The sequence below is a fragment of the Tasmannia lanceolata genome, unplaced genomic scaffold, assembly GCF_043159265.1.
Source record: "Tasmannia lanceolata isolate RefF3 unplaced genomic scaffold, GAP_Taslan_0.1 ptg000044l, whole genome shotgun sequence".
Classification (NCBI taxonomy): domain Eukaryota; kingdom Viridiplantae; phylum Streptophyta; class Magnoliopsida; order Canellales; family Winteraceae; genus Tasmannia; species Tasmannia lanceolata.
Genome location: NW_027518721.1, coordinates 25568701 through 25587626, shown reverse-complemented (window position 1 = coordinate 25587626; position 18926 = coordinate 25568701). Strand labels below are relative to the sequence as shown.

At 39.4% G+C, this 18926-nt stretch overlaps 1 protein-coding gene across 1 annotated transcript; it reads left to right on the top strand.

Annotated features, from left to right (window-relative positions):
- The first annotated feature begins 15590 nt into the window (after positions 1 to 15590).
- Positions 15591 to 18291, top strand: LOC143863250 (pectinesterase-like). The gene is made up of 2 exons (XM_077373920.1): positions 15591 to 16697; positions 17405 to 18291. Exons 1-2 carry the CDS (start codon positions 15665 to 15667, stop codon positions 18097 to 18099), a joined length of 1728 nt encoding a protein of 575 aa, XP_077230035.1. The 5' UTR covers positions 15591 to 15664; the 3' UTR covers positions 18100 to 18291.
- The last annotated feature ends 635 nt before the right edge of the window (positions 18292 to 18926 follow it).

The window sequence follows — 18926 nt, the reverse complement described above, 5'->3', positions numbered from 1 at the left end:
TTGCCAATTTTTGCATTACAGGGGTATTTTGGTCATTCCCGATTTGTCCTGTTTGACCCCCCGAGTTGTGTCTGAGAAATCTTGAGCGATTCTATGAATTTTGAAAACACTGCTATTTTTAGAATTTCTCACGGTTTTCCCTAGTTTCACCAAATTTTGTACCTCAGGGGTAATCTGGTCATTTCCAATATGTTTCATTTGACCTCTAGGGTGTGTCTAAGGACTTTTAGATGATATCATGAATTTTGAAAAGCTTGCTAAATTTAGAGTTTCCCAGGGGTTTCGCTTGACTTGGAAATTTTATGTGTCAAGAGCATTTTGGGTATTTTCAGGGGGTACCAAATGATCATGTTTGATATTGCTCACCAAAAGGATTGAACTTTAAAAGTTTCTATTTTTGAAGTTCGATCACAAAGACTTTCCATTTCTAACTTTTTCCTTTAGGAGTGAACCAATTTAAGAGTATTTTGATCACATTTGGATGTGTAATTGTCAAATAGGGGCATTATGGTCCGAAAAATTATTTTTCCAAAAAAGATGGTTCGATCATGTATTAGGGATGCACCATAAATGTTAAAAGGATTGGTTCCATATATAAAATGTTGAAGTTAGAATGATTTTATTGAATTTTAACGAAAAAAACCCGAAACCCGTGTGAAATGGCCCATTGGGCTAAAGCCCGCAAGAATGGAGCCCATGTGGGTCGACCACCATGGTGGGCGCCCCACATGGCTGACCCACATGAGTTGGGTGCCCCACCTAGATGATGTCATGGTGGTGACATCATATTGGTTAAAAAAAAATAAAAAGAATAAAAAGAAAAGAAGGAAAGAAAGAAAAGAGGAATGGTTACTTAAAAATGAGTTTTCCAAAGAAGCAATGTGGAATGGGAATAACATGTCTTGTTTGACAAAAAATTAAGATTGGAATCAAATTCAATTTGGAAACAAGAAAGAAAGAAAGCAAGAGGGGAAAATTGGAAATAAGCCAAAGATGGGAGCTCTCACATTGGAAATTACTATTTCTCTCTTAACCATAGCTTTTTTGTATAAAAATCAAAGCACACAACACAAAGGGGATCCAAAAGAATCCAAATTCTTCCTTTTTCTCTCTCCTCCCAAGAAAAAAAAAGAGAAAAAAACCTCCTCTCTCATGAAGTGTGTTCATCTCTCTCTCAAGGGTTCTTAACAAAATGGATTCTTGAATTCCCTTTTCTTCTTCAACAAACCACACATCAAGGATCTTTGGGGTGTTCTTTGGGTCTTCTTCATCACACCAAAGGGTTGGACAAAGCAAATATCTCGGATTACCAACCCAAGAGACACGGATTGCGATCGACGGTAATAATTTTCCTTCTTTGCGAATTAGAAAAGCATGCTATGGTTTTATTTATTTATTTTAAACATCAAATCTATGAGTTTTTTTTTAAATTCCAGTATGTTATAACATAGATTATAGGCTTTTAAAATCTAAAATTTCGCCCAAAAATTAATTTTCCTCCACATAAATCTTGAATTTCTTTCTCTTCTTTTCAATATGGATTTAAATGGAATTTTCAAAACACATGTTTTAAAAAAGGATCTTTTTCAAAAAATGAAATTTTTTTAGGGTTCTAAAAATTCTAAAGCTACTGGAAATCATGATCTTTGACCATGGTTTGACCGCCTCGGTTTCCGTTCTATTTTTCGAAAGTTAACCCAACAAAGGGTTATTTCTTAATTGAATTATTAATTATTTTAAATTTCGGCCATTTTTAATAAATATCAAAAGGTTGTGAAAATTGATGAAAATTTTCAGAATTAAAGCTTAATAATAAATTGAATTTTCCATTGAAAAAAAAGTTTGAAAAATATGATCTTTATTGTTTTCCAATCGCCTCCCCGTTTTACGTGCCGTAATTCTTTTTCATATTAAATTAACAAAATTTTAAAATATTTCTTTAAAAACCAGTAACTTAGGTTACTGGAATGTTAGAGAAAAAAATTTAATTGATTTTGCAAAGCTTTGATAAGGTTTTACAATTTATTTTAATAAATGAGTTTTAATTCCTATGAAACAAATTTATCTCTTTTACTTAAAAATCGATTTTAGAGAGGAGCTTTAATTTTTGGATTTTTAAATTTTAGCAAAAAAATCATATAATCTATTATATATCTACTGGAATTTTTACATAATTTTAGGATACCATTTAGTCTACCTTTTAATTAATTCATTGATTTTATCCGAATTTTGTGAGAATTGTAATTGGCATCAAATCTTAATAAAAATCTTAAAATTTTTTACAGTAGTCTAATACCACGGTTATATCTATACTGTAAAAATTTTACTTGATTTGAGATTCATATGCTATGAGTTGATTTGTTAGTTTGCAATCTGAACTAAAGTTTGGAAATTGAGAAATTGATAGCAAAACTTGTTCTAAACTCATTCATATCTTATTACTGAAAGAGTTTCAATGAATTTGGAGTTCTATTGCTTAGGGTTACTGTGTAATCCTAGCAATCTGGTCTTAATGATATTAAATCACAATTTAATAGCATATTAACACAAAAATCAGTAAAATCTTAAAAAAACCCTAACTTTCCATCATGAATTCAATCCCTAACTTGTTTGAAACAGAAGCCTTAGGATTCATAGATCCCCTTGAAAATTCGCCATAGCGCGATAATTTACTAGCCGAGATTGCAACCATAATCGTATACAGATTGCGATCGATCCTACATAATTGTAGTGTGTAAATTATAGTATGATATTGGCTCCGAGGTTCACTGTCCATGGAAATCCTGAGAAATATGCCAGGCAATAAGATACTATAAGAGATACCATAGAACCTTTGGTATCTCTTAGATATTTAGGAATCGAAAATCCTTGAAAATAAAAAATCAGTCAATCTAAAAATCACCAATCTCAACAAATTAAATTAACTTAATCAAAGTCTTAGGAGCCGTTGGATTGCGGTCTCCTATCGTAGGAATCTTTTAGGGCCCCTTAGGAACACTTACGTCACGTTGTGTCCTAGGTTTTAGGGAGTCCTAGAGTTAGGAGTCCAGCCTCATCACGGCTGTTTGCTATGGATAGCAACCGTGCCATAGATCTAGTTACACTAGTCACCCAATATTTTCCTAGGACAAACCTAGTTACCTATGATGTAGGTTAACCTGCATTAGTCTGAAGGACGACTTGCACTTACATAGGACCATATAGCATCTTAGATCCATAATGTAAATACTTCCCAGCCAAAAAAGAGGACAAACTTTAGTGAAGGTCGCCTAGAGAAGAAGGAACCGAGACATTTCGATCCTTTGCCATATTCTCTTTCAGTAGCATTAAAGAAATTGTTGAGGGATAAGAAGATCAAACTACCTAACATTAAGGCTTTACCCAATCCGTTGCCAAGATACTGGAGAGATGATCAGTTTTGTGACTATCACCGCAGTACTGGCCATATCACTGATAGGTGTTTAGCCTTGAAACACCAGATACAGAACATGATCGACAAAGGGGAATTTACAATTGAACTGCCGAATGTAACTACGAACCCCTTGCCGACACATGTAGTTCCTCAACCAAATGTTTATGCAATCTTCATAGAAGAAGTCGCTTTAGATCATTCACGTATCTGTGCTGTCATTTCTGAAAAACCGTATGTTCTGAGATGGGAAGAAGAAGATGAAGAGATCGGAAATAAGAAACCTTATGTACTGTCTGCTCGAGATGAGGGATTAACAGAATCCTCTGAGTGTTCCTATGTCCTCAAATATGAAGAAGAAGAGGTGGAAGAGAAAGTCCCCTATGTTTTAAGGCTAGAGGACGAAGATCTGTTACTTCTGAATGACTAATGTGATGAGCTTTGCCATGTTACACGTGGTGGACGTGTCTTTAAACTGGCGGAGCTGAGAGTTGAAAATCTTGCCGAAGTTGCAAGAGCTGTAGAAAACTAGAGACAGAAACAGAATGTTGAAGAAGAAGAAGAAGATAACTTGTTGAAACAACTTAAGAAGACACAAGCTAATGTTTCCATCTAGGGCTTATGAATGGCATCACCAAAACACAGACAGGTTGTGCTTCGTGAGTTAAATGCATCCCAAGTGTCAGTTGAGATCACTCAAGATGAGTTGGTCAGTTTAGTGGCCATGGCAAGAGCTTTATCCTTCACTGATGATGACTTGCTTCCAGAGGGCCAAAATCATACAAAACCGCTTCGTATTACCATTCTTTGTAATAAAAAGAAAGTGCCAGAAGTTTTAGTAGATAATGTGTCAGCTCTGAATGTGTGTCCTTTGAGCACTGCCACCACCTTAGGGTTTGGGCCAGACAATTTTATCCCGTCGGAACAGGGGATATTGGCATATGATGGAACAAGGAGAGATGTCATCAAAACATTAGCCACATAAATTGAAATTGGAGGTGAGATTTTCGAAGTAGAGTTCCAGGTTTTGGACATTAAAATCTCTTTCTTTCTTCTCCTTGGCCGACCATGGCTTCATAAAGTTGGAGTTATTCCTTCCACACTTCACCAAATACTGAAATTCATTCGAAACAACAGGGTGATCACAGTCAAGGAAAATCCTGATCCAAAAATTGGACAGATATCTAAGGAGTTAGTTATTGAAAACATAAGAGATGTTAGTCTAACAGGGTTTACATTAGAGATTTCAACTATCACCATAGAAGAAGCTATGAGTGAAGAGATCCCGTTTTTGTCTAGCACAAATGTCCAAGTGGTTAAGATGATGCGCCGGTATGGTTATGTCTTGGGAGCCGGTCTAGGAAGAAATCTACAGGGCCCAACTGAATGGCCAGAGATGAAAGCAGTTGATGTATTGTTTGGGTTGGGATAAAAGCCAACTCGCAAGGAGGTGCAAGAAATGAAAGCTTACATGTTGAAGTGGGCCGAATGCCGCCGCCGGGGCTTAGAATTTTTTATGGGACCATATAACATGGTTATGAATGACCGATTCAGAAAAGAGGGAGCTGATTGCCTGTATTACGGTTTTCCTGAGCCATGGTATGATGAAACTGGAACAAAACTGTCGGGTCTCGAAATCTTCTTCGCCGATGAGTTGCTAGAGGACTTTTTCGCTGAACAATTTATAGAGATAGAGGAACTAGACACAGATTGGGTTGAGAATCTTGAGTCACAGCTTCTGGACTCTCTATTTCAGATTGAGTCATCAGTCATCGCAATGATTAGAGGAGAAACATACTTTGAAAACCCAAGAGACCACATTATCCCAGCTGAGGGACCCCTTGATAACTGGACCTCACAAGATATTCCCCAGGTAGTCCTACAGTACAGTCAGGTTTCCCCAAAAGAGTTAGTCGTTTCAAAACGTGTGTCAGTTTCTGAGTCTGACCCAGAGTATGTTATTTCTAACTTTACTTTTGATGCAGGTACTGTAGAGGTCGAGTTAGTTTTCGGAGTCGGTGACGAGTTTTCTCTACGTGATGCAGAGTCTGGCGAGATATCATCTGATGAGTTTGACATTTCATCTATACGTAGTCATATTGAATCTGTCGATGTCAATGTTTTCATTGAGTCTGTAAATAGTAGTAGTAAGTCTGTTGATGTTTCCAATGATGTTGTGAGCAATTCTGCTTCAAAGTCCATTATAACGCCTGATGTGGGCGAGTCATCTGATGTAATCATTGATTCTCCTAATGAAATAAAGGACTTTTTCATGTACATTCCTGTTTCTGTTTCTGCTTCTATTTCTGATTCTGTTTCTAAACCTGATCAAAAAATTAATGACGACAATCAAGACTCCCCCTCAGATGAGGATGCCGACGAAACTCCTTTTAAAATCAAACATATGATCCAACAAGAGGAGAGTCGTCGAGCTAAACCACTTGAAGAGGAAATTAAAACTGTAAATATTGGTGATGAATCCTTAATTCGGGAGATATAGATTGGCAAAACTTTATCTCCTGAGGAGCATGAAGAATTGATCACCTTGCTTAAAGAGTTTAGGGAAGTTTTTGCATGGTCTTACGATGACATGCCAGGATTGAGTGGGGATATTGTACAACACAGATTACCTCTAATCCCTGAAGTTAAGCCTAAGAAGCAAAAACTTCTCAAACTCAAGACAGAATGGGAGTTGAAAGTCTACGAGGAAGTAAAGAAACTCTTGAAAGTAAAATTCATTCGAGTGGTGGAATACCCCGAATGGCTTGCAAACATCGTACCGGTGCCCAAGAAGGATGAAAAAGTTCGAATGTGTGGATTTCCAGGACCTTAACAAGGCGAGTCCGAAGGACGATTTTCCACTTTCGAACATCGATCTCCTGGTGGACAATACTACTGGTCATGCTCTGTTATCCTTCATGGATGGGTTTTTAGGTTATAATCATATCAATATGGCACCTGAAGATATGATGAAGACAACATTTATAACCCAGTGGGGCACGTATTGCTATTGAGTCATGCCTTTTGGACTCAAGAATGCTGGTGCCACCTATCAGAGGGCTGCGACTACTCTTCTTCACGACATGATTCATAAAGAGGTCGAAGTCTATGTCGATGATATGATTGTTAAATGAAAGACTCGACTAGAGCATACAATTGCCTTGAGAAAGTTCTTTGAGCGAATCAGAAAGTACCAGCTCCGCTTGAATCCGAGTAAGTGTGTATTTGGAGTCACATCAGAAAAACTCTTGGGATTCATGGTTCGTGGGAATCGAAGTGGATCCTCAAAAGATCAAAGCAATCCAAGAGATGGAACCGCCGAAGACAGAAAAGCAAATTCGGGATTTTCTTGGAAAAGTGCAGTATTTGAGAATGTTCATATCTCATTTGACTATGACATGTGAACCTATCATTAAGCTTTTGAAGAAGAATTCTCCGAAAAAGTGGAATGACGAATATCAAGAGGCGTTTGAGGCGTTTGAGAAAGTTAAACAATGTTTATCTTTGCCTCCTGTCTTATCACCAGTTATTCTAGGCCAACCATTGTTGTTGTACTTGTCGATTACAGACACGACAATGAGTTGTATGCTTGCTCAGCAGGATCCTGAGTCTAAAAGGGAAAAGCCAATCTACTATATCAGTAAGAAAATGTTAGAATACGAGATGAAGTACACAATCTTGGAAAAGACATGTCTAGCATTAGTTTGGGCAACCCAGAGGCTTATAAATTATCTACTATCGAACAAAATACTTTTGCTTTCATGGATGGATCCGTTGAAGTACTTGTTCGAGAAACTCACCTTCACCAGAAGAACTGTAAAGTGGTTATTGTTATTGTCTGAGTTTGACATCACTTATGTCACTCAAAAATCCATTAAAGGACGGGTTATTGCTGAGCAATTGGCTGATACTCCTATAGAAGAGAATGTTTTTCTAATGGCTAAGTTTCCTGATGAAGAGATCATGAATATTGAAGAAGAGACTCTGAGTACCAGGTGGCTAATGTACTTTGATGGAGCTGTAAACAATCAAGGACAGGGAGTAGGGGCAGTGCTTGTATCACCAAAGAAAGAGTACATTCTGATATCCATAAAGTTGCAGTTTGAGTGCACGAATAACATGGGGGAGTACGAAGTATGCATCGTAGGACTTGAAGCAGCTTTGGCTCTTTGAGTCCAAGATATAGATGTGTTTGGAGATTCAATTTTGATCATTTGCCAAATTAATGGGCAATGGAGAACAAGAGAAACAAGGTTGATCCTATATAACACATATTTAGAATTTCTGGTCAAGAAGTTCAGGAGTATCACTTTCACTCATCTGTCAAGGACCAGGAATTATTTTGATCATGCACTAGCTACTCTAGCTTCAATGTTAGACATTTCTGCGACAATGGAGGTTCAGCCTTTAGCTGTGAGGTTACAGTGGGCTCTGGCACATGTGCATGACATAGAGATATCTACTAGATGTCCGGATGGAAAGCTGTGGTACACAGACATCAGAAATCTCATTTCAGGCAAGGGATATCCTTCAGAATCTTCTAGCAAGGAGAGAAAAACCCTTTCAGAGGTTAGCTGCCAACTTCATCATCTGTGGTGAATAATTGTACAGAAGGTCATTTGACGGGATACAACTTCTGTGTGTTGATGATGATCAAGCTGCAGAACTCATAGAGCAAACACATGAAGGTGTTTGTGGCCGTCACATAAATAGGAAGATGTTAGCAAGAAAGATCCTTAGACTTGGTTTCTATTGGCCCACAATGGAAGCAGATTGCTTCGCATTCGTGAAGAAATGTCACAAGTGCCAAGTCTACGCAAATCTTATTCATGTGCCTCCGTCAGAGTTACATTCTTTGACCTCGCTATGGCCGTTCTCAGTATGGGGAATAGATATTATTAGAAAAATCTATCCAAGGTCCTCGAGCGGACATGAGTACATTTTAGTAGCTATCGACTACTTCACGAAGTGGATAGAGGCAGCTTCATATGCTTCCATAACTTCAAACACAGTTGTGAAGTTTATTCGAACAAATATTATCTGCAGATATAGAGTACCTCATGAGCTGATTTCTGATAATGGGTCTCATTTCAAGAAAGAAATAGTGCATCTGTGTGAAGAGTTCAAGATAAAGCATCACAAGTCATCTCCCTACAGACCACAAACAAATGGTGTTGTAGAGGCAGCGAATAAGAACATCAAGATTATTATTAGCAAGATGATAGAGACTTATAAGGGCTGGTCAAATAAACTCCCTTATGCCTTGTGGGCTTATAGGACATCAATCAGGTCCTCTACAGGTATAACTTCGTACTATCTGGTGTATGGAATGGAAGCAGTCCTCCATGTTGAGCTGAGAATCCTTTCGTTAAGAGTCATGATGGAGGCAAATCTGCAAGAGCCTGAGTGGGCCAAAGCCAGACATGACTCCTCCATAGGGTAATCCAAACCGTTCAAATGATGGGCTATCAACATGAATGGGTTGCCCTTCTAATTCATCTCCATGCCCTTCATATTTTAGTGAATGTAAATTAATAACGCCCCTCAAATCATTTCCTAAGGCTTATCCAAACCGTTCACTTTATTGGACCACAATATAAATGTTGATTGCCCCCTCTTAACAATTCCAATAATATGATCTAAATCATTCATTTGATGAGTCGCAATGTAAATTGGTCATAGCCCCACAAATTGCTTTCATATCACACCAGTAGGACGATCCAAACTCTCCAATTGATAAGCCACAATGAGCGGTGCAAAAATATTAGTGGGAGCTTACATTGTCCGGATATTTCAACAAATCCAACGGTCGGGTTGCCCAGCGAATGGTCCGGATCATCATATATAGTCAAAATTTCCACCCTCCGTCTCACTCCAAAAATGGGTCATAAAGTGAATTGATCACGGCCCATTTTATAAGTCTCATAGGACGATCTAGACCATCAATTTTTGTGCCACAACATAATTTGGGTTGTGCATAATTCAACCACCTTGGTCTCTTATGAAATTCGGCCAACATTGGAAATTGGTTGTTTCTCTTTAATGTTTCATCTTTTAGCTTTAATTCATTCAAAACTCCAATTAGAACCCTGAAACACCAAAAACACACAAAATACCTTAGTAGTACCGCTCTAAATATAAAATATGCATATTTTTCCTTCCTACAATTCACATATAATTGTGCTCATCAGGCCCCTCCCAGACTAATCGAATACCTCTTTATAATGGTATCTATGGGTGCATGACTGGTCTTTAAGTCATATTCCTACAGTTTTACTATATGGGGTAAGATTAATTGATTGGAAACATCCAATATAACCGAAGGAATTGCATACAACATAAGGAACTAAATTTAAAGAAACATGCACATAATGTGAAACTGAAACATAAACACTTTAAATTCAGATTGTAAACTTTTAGGCAATTGTTAACTACATTGTAAAAATTTTGAATTGATTAAATGGACTTAATGGAGAATCAGAATAAGTTCTCAAGAGCCTTGAGGGTGTAGGCGAAACTAAGCAAAAACAGCTTAGGCCTCTTAAAATCTGAAACCCATCAAGACAAATAGTCCAAAACTAATATACATAGTACCTTAGGGTGCTTGAAACATTCCGTTAAAATTTGGGAATGAATCTCATTCTCTAGACCTAACTACTAAAGCCCTTTTATAGTAAGAACATCATAACAACAAACTATAGGTCTTAGATGGTTATGAAACTAGTACCATTGTGTCCGGAACGCAGAAAAAATGTAGGTTACAGTTGATCACTTTTCCAGAATATGAGATTTGAGGTCCCAAAATCATACCCGAAGGAAAATCGAGGAAAAAGACAAATTATGTGCGTCGTGATGACGCGTGTGTCACCATGACGCACCCACAATACCTAATGCACCCATCTTCCTCCAATTGTTATGTTAATAAAACATGTATCACTTCATTTATGAAACCCACTTCGAAAATTTTTCTAGAAAAACTTCAAAAAGTCCCCGGCGATGATCTAGCCGTCGGATTGATTCGTTGTTGGTGGTGTTGGAATCACAGCGAGACAGAGTCTTTATTCATGCCATCAGAACATAGATCTGACGGTCACATCGTCGGTGGTTTCCAAAACTCGATCCGCTCTTAAACATAAAAGTTGCAGATTTTAATGGGATTCATGCCGTAAATACACTAGAAGAGATTATTGTATCCTAGAATCATATTCTTTATGATTCAAATCAATTTTTTCAATTATCTACCATCTCATTGATTATAAATCGAATTCAATTGATTAAGGGAAAATGAATGATAAAATTGATATGAATTCTCTGGTAAAAACAAATTGATCTTTCCTTAATCAATCACCACGGCATGAAGGCTACTCTGATACTAACTACTAATCTTACTTTAATTGAATTAATGTGGAACTTACCTCCGGCCATGGCAATTAGAGACGAAGATCACAAATCCCTCGAGATCTTCTAAGCTGTATAAGACCTTAAGGCTCGATCAACGGAATCGCAGGCATAATTTTCCTCTCAGATTAGAGACCCTTTTATGTTGGAACTTTAGCTATTACGTATGAGTGTTGTTCCCATTAAACACAACCCATATTTATAGATTTTAGCACACACACGAATTGTGTCCTTCCACACTCGACACTTTTGATAGATCCCCGATAGGTGGCAGTCGAGTACATCAGCAACCATAGCCACTCGTAGTCCCACAGCTAGGGGCACTTTTGTTGGCCCATGCCGATCTCTGATGATTGGATGCATGTATGAGTCGGAATAGAAGTTATGGAGTGGTGAGAAGCTGATTCTCAAATAGCAGCAATAGGGAGTATGTAATACCCAGTCCCACCGTACGAAACCCCATTCCAAAGTGGCTGTCTTTATCAAAACTAGGTGCAATTTTTTTAAAAGCTTGTATAGGGTGCCGCTACTAAAAACTGAGCTTAAGGTTTTATTTTCTTTTAAGGAACTTGGAATTGGTGTATTTGCCAAACGGGAGCATGGTGCTTATGGCATTTGGCTAATTAAATTGATGGAGTGTTAATATCACAATGTTTTAAATTCACTACACTCTTAAAGATTAAGTTTGAGAAGTCCTCTAATATATCCTATTTTTTATTGGGTTAGAAACGACTAATGGAGCAAGAGTTTACCGAGGTGAAATCCTAACGGATCAGATTTCCGTGGGACATTTATTTCGGTAGGAATGGATATCATAACCTAATAAAGGGTTGGATTTTACCCTATCAAAGGTATAAAAGAAATTTAAAATACAAGGCTGCTGTTGTGGGCCTTGTTATCCTTTTATTTTATGATCTATAGAAGATAAGAAACACCTCTTTTAAATAGTAACGATCACAAAATATAAGGAAAGAGAGATTGTTTCATGATTATTAGCATAGGCTAAATATGTTTAGCTTTGAAGGGAGATGGACGTGTGAAAAGAGCTCCAAAATGTGGGCTCTTGCTTCCTTATTTGATAGTATATAAATATATTTGTTTGATCGGCTAGGAGGAGAGTGGAGATTTCGTCAGATTCTATTTTACTAAATGGTAACTTTCCAATGTAACTAGGGTTCTCTTTCATTGGCCAATGGAACTACTCCATATAATGTAAACAAGTCTACACATTTGTGAGACATTGGGAAAGTCTAGGCGTGAACAAGAAGGAGTTACTTCTTCTTGTGCTGTGCAAGGAGGTGGGTACCATGCAATTAAGAACGAGGGAGGTCTGTTAGAGATTTGGATGGCTTCATCTACCTTAACTGTATATTGAGTGTTGGAAGTTGTGTTTCCAACAAGTGTTTGGGGTTAGTGAACCGATGGACATGGAGGAAGTGGGGGCTTTCTCTTGTGGGCATCAAAGCCTCTTTCCTGTGAGAATATTTTTGGAGTCAGGAACAACTTCTATGCACTGCAAGATGCATCCTTGCTGAGATGTAAGGTCCATGAAGGACACCTCAAGTCATGATCTTTTATTGTTGCGTGCACTGCCATCAAAGTGCCAAAGAAAAGAGAAGAGGAAAGAAGAGCAGAATCGAGGGCTATCCGATCGTCAGTGTCTATAGTGGGCGTCAGAGTCAACGGTTCGAGGAAATAAATCCTTATGGCGAAGTAAGGAAAACACCCTTCATCGAGGTACGTAATAACATACTACTTTTGGTGAACTGTTAACCCATTTTCTTTGATTACATATGTTATCATTTGTGTACCTCTGATTTGTACCTATACGATTTCAGTTATCACTTGGGTCTGGCATGCTATTTTTATTATCCTATATACCATTTGATTTCAGTTTCGTTATGATATTGTTTCGATATGGACTCTTTTGTTTTGTATCGATATGTATTACTTAGATTTTTGCCTTTGCCAGGATGTTGTTGAGTTTACCTGTAAAGTGAACTTTTGAAACCCTTATGGAACCCTTTTGCTGAGCTTTGACGCTGATCCTTATGAACTCTTCGATACCATCTGTTTGGACTCATATTGCTTTTGGTACCGCCATTGCTTTGGTTATTCTAGTTATGACACCTGAACCTTTAGAGAATATATGTTTTGGACTCTAGACTTTGGATCCGTTATCTGGACCTTTGGAATTATATGTTATGGACTTTGGATTCACCTTCTATTTCTGGACACTTTGGTGGAGGCTTGGGTTATTTCTGGACCCTGCCATATGGGGGTAATACAATTGGCAACTCTGGACTCACCGTGGGGCTAGTACACTGGAACTTCTGGCCCGTCAGTCGGATAAAACGCTTGCCCTGTCGACCTGTATCTGAACTTTGAGGAACTAGTTCCGACACCGTGGGCGGGCGGTGTAAGCAATAACACGCTTTTTGGACCCGTATACAGTCGTGATGAAAATAACTTGCTTTTTGGACTAAGCCGATGATCTCGATGCGGGATTTGCATTTTGAACTTTGAATTCCGAACACCCTTTGGCAATGACTATTGTTCTAATATTTTGGATACCCTTTTTTGCTTTGACTTTTGTTTTGATACTAGCTTTGATTACTATTTAGCTTCGATTGCACCTTGATTCAGTATTATGTTTTGACATACTCTTTTGATTATCATTATACCCACTTTTTCTATTTGAGACTTTGGTATTCAGTTCTGACCTTTCTGTTTGACCCTTATTGAGCCTTGTCATGTTTAGATCTACACTTAGAGTAGTGCTTTATTATGTATTGAGCTCTTCAGCTGACTGTGCTTTATAACATTTTCAGATTTAGATCCTCGTGAGACGAACGAGGAAGTCGAGGCTTAACCTTGGAGATCTTTTAGTTTGATTTGATCAGTTAGACAGTGAGTATTATGTGAACCCTGTAAAAGACATTGCTAAATTTCTTTAAGTTTAGCTTATTTTATGTTTGGATCTGATATTTTCTGCTAGCCTTGTATACTTGTAGAGCTTGGTTTGCAGACTATGCTCAGGGTAGGGTTTGGGGCATGACAGAGTAGAAAGGACCGGGAAGGATTCATTGAGAACGAATCTATCTTGCTTGAATCAAGCATCACTTACTAATAGGGCTAATGGGATGCCCCTATCACATATGGCAAGTCAAGCCCCCTATCACGCCCTTATCAGTATGTTGCGTGTTAGCTCTATTATTCCTGAAGCAAGCAGCAAGCAACACCCTATTAGTTGAGTCACACCAATATCAATCCTTTTTATTCTAAGGCGAGGAGGATTCAATCACTTACCCAACATCAAGGAACTATTCGTACATTACTGAATAGAAATAAGGAATGCCAATCTTTTTTAATTTTGTCATTATCCTATTGTTCTCTACGTGTTTTAGTGTTTCAAAACACTTAGGGATTTATATTTGAAGACTCCATTTGAAAACACAACTGTTGTAGTGAGGAGTAGAAAAACTGACAGTACAGTTTTCTCTTGAAGTGGGTCCCACCAATGTGGACCACACCATAAAAAGCCAACACCCTCATGATCTTCTAGTGTGTAAGGCGAAAAATAGCAACGCCACATAACTCACAACACTCTTGGAAGCATCCTAACCCACAGAGGATCAGCAGCCACATCTCCTCTACCACCATTCTGCCACTGACTCCTATCTCTGAAATGCTCTTTGGGTTGAGGCAGGGTCTGGTTAAGTTCAAGTTGACCCTCCTTGGGTTTGGGCTCGGGTCGGGTTCGGTAAAAATAATTGGATAAAATAACATAGTTGGTACAATCAGTAGGACCATCCCCCGTCCTAAAAATTTTACCGACTGTGTCAAAGCATTAGTGTATTCACATGCATTCCATAATGGCACCCACCCAACTTCCGTACAACGTACCTCTCATTCATCATACATATATAATGAGCAAATTTCAACAGCAATCAAGATAATAGTGTATTTAATAAAATGAGTAGTGTCATTATCAAAAGTACTTGTATCATACCCGTTCCAACTCTTGTAGTATAAAAAGAGTAGTAGGATATTAGGAATACCCCTGGAGGGTGGCCTGCGGAAGAAAAGAAGATGAATATATACGGAAATGCTATATTTGTCCCTTTTTCTACTTGGGTCACCCACTTTATAGACGAATACTTAATGTTAGCAATGAAATTCACGTCTATAAATTGTGCATCTCCTTGTAACGATATAGACGAATAATATATCAGTGTGGTCCGTAGAGTACTTTCTGAGAAATAAGAGACTATAAGCGCTTACACCGTATAAAATCTCTCATTTCCCGTCTGCATCTTATACAAAGTTAGCAAATTAAATTGACGGGAGTATAATAAGGCCGGATTGTGTGGGAGTGTTATAACGAGAAAAGGAAAGGGCAAAGCCGTCTTTTGGCCCCCGAAGATAATCCGACTCGGTATGGTAGAAGCACATGAAACCAATGGATGAAGTGAAGCAACTGTAAATGAAAGGAGTGGGTTCCATCGTTAGCCACGGCTCGACTTTTGCTACAGCAAGCAAACGGTCAAATCATAAATGAGCTTCTTTGTCTCTACCAGTAACGGTCATATTTCCCACCACACTGTGTTTTTCATAAATAAATTGAAAGCGAGAGAGGAGGCAGATAAAACTGTTAATATGACATTCTAACTTTTTCTTGTGAAAGGAAAGGTTGGAAAAATATGACAGTATCCAACTGGATTTGAAATTCGTACATTTCATAAATGAAAAAAATAAAGTAAAAAAAGAAGAAGAAGCAGGAGGAATCTTTGCTGTTAAAAGGCCCACCTGTATTCCCCTTCTCCTCACACTCACTGCCCAAACTTGGTCACCAAAATGACCCACACCATGGCAACCCTCAAAGATAAGGGCAAGCGCATTTCTGCCTCTGCAAGGAAGAGCAACAGATTCTTCCAACTCCTCCTCCTCCTCCTCTCTTCATTCCTTGTTGTCGTTGCCTCGCACAAGAACGCCTCCGGTGAAGCAGAAGAGGCAATTAACTCTGCCTCTCAAGCCATCATCCGATCTTCATGCAGTAATACAAGGTTCCCAGACCTCTGCTACTCGTCGATCGCTGCTGCCCTTCCCGGAGTGGCAAACAACCTCGCCACAATGAAAGACGTCATTCTGGCATCATTAAACCTTACAACTGTGGCAGTGGAGCATTTCTTCTTCAAGGTAAAGAAGCTCATCGTCTCTTCCCCTACTCTGACCGTCCGGGAGAAAACTGCACTCCATGATTGCCTCGAAAACATCGACGAGACTCTTGACGAGCTACACAAGACCTCAGACGACCTCAAGATTTACCCTCTTAAGAAGAAGAAAATGCTGGCCGACGATCTCAAGATTCTGATGAGTGCCGCCATGACCAACCAGGAATCTTGCCTCGACGGCTTCTCTCATGAAAAAGCCGATAAGAAAGTTAGAAGAGTTGTAGAGAAATCTCTCCTTCACGTCTTCCACATGTGTAGTAATGCCCTCGCCATGATTTGTAACATGACCAACACCGACATTGCGTCTAGTTCTACTTCTACACGTTGGCTGGAGGAGAATGAGAATGGCTTCCCGTCGTGGTTGTCTGCAGGTGATCGGAGACTGTTGCAGGCATCGACAGTGACACCGGATGTGGTGGTGGCAGCGGACGGGAGCGGGAACTACAAGACAGTGTCGGCGGCAGTGGCAGCCGCACCGGAAAGTAGTAGCAAAAGATATGTAATTAGGATAAAAGCTGGTGTGTATAGGGAGAATGTTGAAGTGCCAAAGAAGAAGACGAATATCATGTTTTTAGGGGATGGGAGGAAGACCACCATCATCACTGGGAGTAGAAACGTCGTGGATGGAAGTACCACTTTCAATTCCGCAACTGTCGGTAAGTTATCTGCTATTTCGCTTTCTCTTATTATCAGAGAGGAAGTCTTCAGGATTAAGGGTGGTTTTTTCTGAGATTGTTTCACCTCCGTCTGACCAAGCTAGTGTGTCTCTTCGAAATCAACAACCTCAAGTAAAATAATGGCCAATATGCTTGGGAAAGTCATCTACTAGCTGATACGGTAGAGAAAGCTGGCTTGGTCATGTTGCATTATTACCATAAGGGACACACCATAGGATGATCCAAACCGTCCATTTGATGGGTCACAACGTAATTACAATGTGGCCCAAAAGTCATTTGCATAGGATAATTCCATCCATCCGATCTTTTTAGGAACTGATTATTAATCGGAGTGGTCCATAGCTAAGTTCGAGCCGATCTATTGAGGAACTGAATATTAATTAGGGTTGTCCCTAGATAAGTTAGAAAAAAGGTTGTTTGGGTAAAACCCGGACATGGTTGGCACGTCGGCTAGCGTAGTGGGTTTGCTCCCCATAGACGCGAGTTCGAGTCCCCTCAGAGTTACCCGATGCACGTGGTTTATGGGTGATTACGTGCATTCGTAGGGATTAGTCCCACCCTAAAATGCATGGGGATACCTATGTCATTAAACAAAAGGTAGTTCGCATGGGGTGAACAAGTTTGTGGTTGAAGCTAGCTTACCTGACTATAATTAATCTTGTTGTTGTTGTTGTTGTGATACACAGCCGTGGTTGGGGATGGGTTCCTAGCCCGGGACATAAGCTTCCAGAACACTGCAGGCCCATCAAAGCACCAGGCGGTGGCCCTCCGCGTGGGTTCAGACCTCTCTGCCTTCTATCGATGCGACATGCTCGCCTACCAGGACACACTCTACGTCCATTCCCTCCGCCAATTCTACCGAGACTGTCTTCTAGCCGGCACTGTTGATTTCATCTTTGGCAACGCGGCTGCCGTCTTCCAAGAATGTGACATCCATGCGCGCCTCCCCAATTCCGGCCAGAAAAACATGCTCACAGCCCAAGGCCGAGATGACCCTAACCAGAACACCGGCATCGTCATCCAGAAGTGTAGAATTGGTGCAACATCTGATCTACTGCCCGTCCAGAGCTCTTTCCCCACGTATCTAGGCCGTCCATGGAAGGAGTACTCTAGGACAGTGTATATGCAATCAGTGATAAGCGATGTAATTCGGCCGGAAGGTTGGTTCCCTTGGGACGGGAATTTCGCTCTAAACACCTTGTATTATGCTGAATATCAGAATACTGGAGCTGGTTCTGGTACTGCAAATAGGGTGAATTGGAAGGGATATAAGGTTATTACGAGCGCTACCGAGGCCCAACAATTTGCGGCTGGGACCTTCATCGGGGGTAGTAATTGGTTGGGCTCAACTGGCTTTCCCTTCTCCCTTACTCTATCATAGAAATAATATCTATCCCTTTTTCTTCTTGCCTTGTCAAAATTACTTGTGTACCTTCTATGTCCAGCTCTATCCCTTTTTTGTTGGCTAAATGAGGAGGAAGAGTTCTGTGTATCCCTTCTTAGTAAGAGCATGCCTCGTGAGTCGGACAGCTTGTTTTGTCTATTTCTTGAATAAAAGCTTCATTTCCGACGACGCGTATGTTTTATTTTCTTCTTTCTTTTTTGTTTGTTTGTTCATATAACAGTGGACCTGGTAAGCGCAATTGGGACACCAAAATACAAGAATTGTCAATAGGGGACACACTTTTGAAAAATTGTTAGAGCGGGACGAAATGGGGGTTATGAGGCCTCTAAAAGTGGGTTATCAACTCCCTGAATAGGGTTATCAAACTCTCAAAAGGGGGTTATCAACCCTCTTTAACAATTTTTCAAAATTGTGTCCTCCCGTTGTCAATTCTTGTATTTTGGTGTCCCCATAGGCAATTTTTCCATATAGGGAGGTCCTAGTGGGTAGGTGTCGCGGAATTGGGGCTCAAAACAGCCCTCAGCGGTGACAAGTTAACAATCCAAATACGAAAGTGTGTTTCTAGATTTATGTGTTAACAATACGCAATGTTTCAAAAGTAGATTCACAAGAACAAATAACTAAAAGCGCAAGCCAAACCATAAATAAAGCACACAAGATTTACATGGTTCACCACACTTGTGTGTGGCTACGTCCACAGGAGAAGACTTCAAAAGATTTTACTGTGTGGAAAATAATTGGGTTAGAAGAAGCACTCATGGGCTTACAAAAGCCCAAAACTTTCCCCGGATTACATGAGAAAC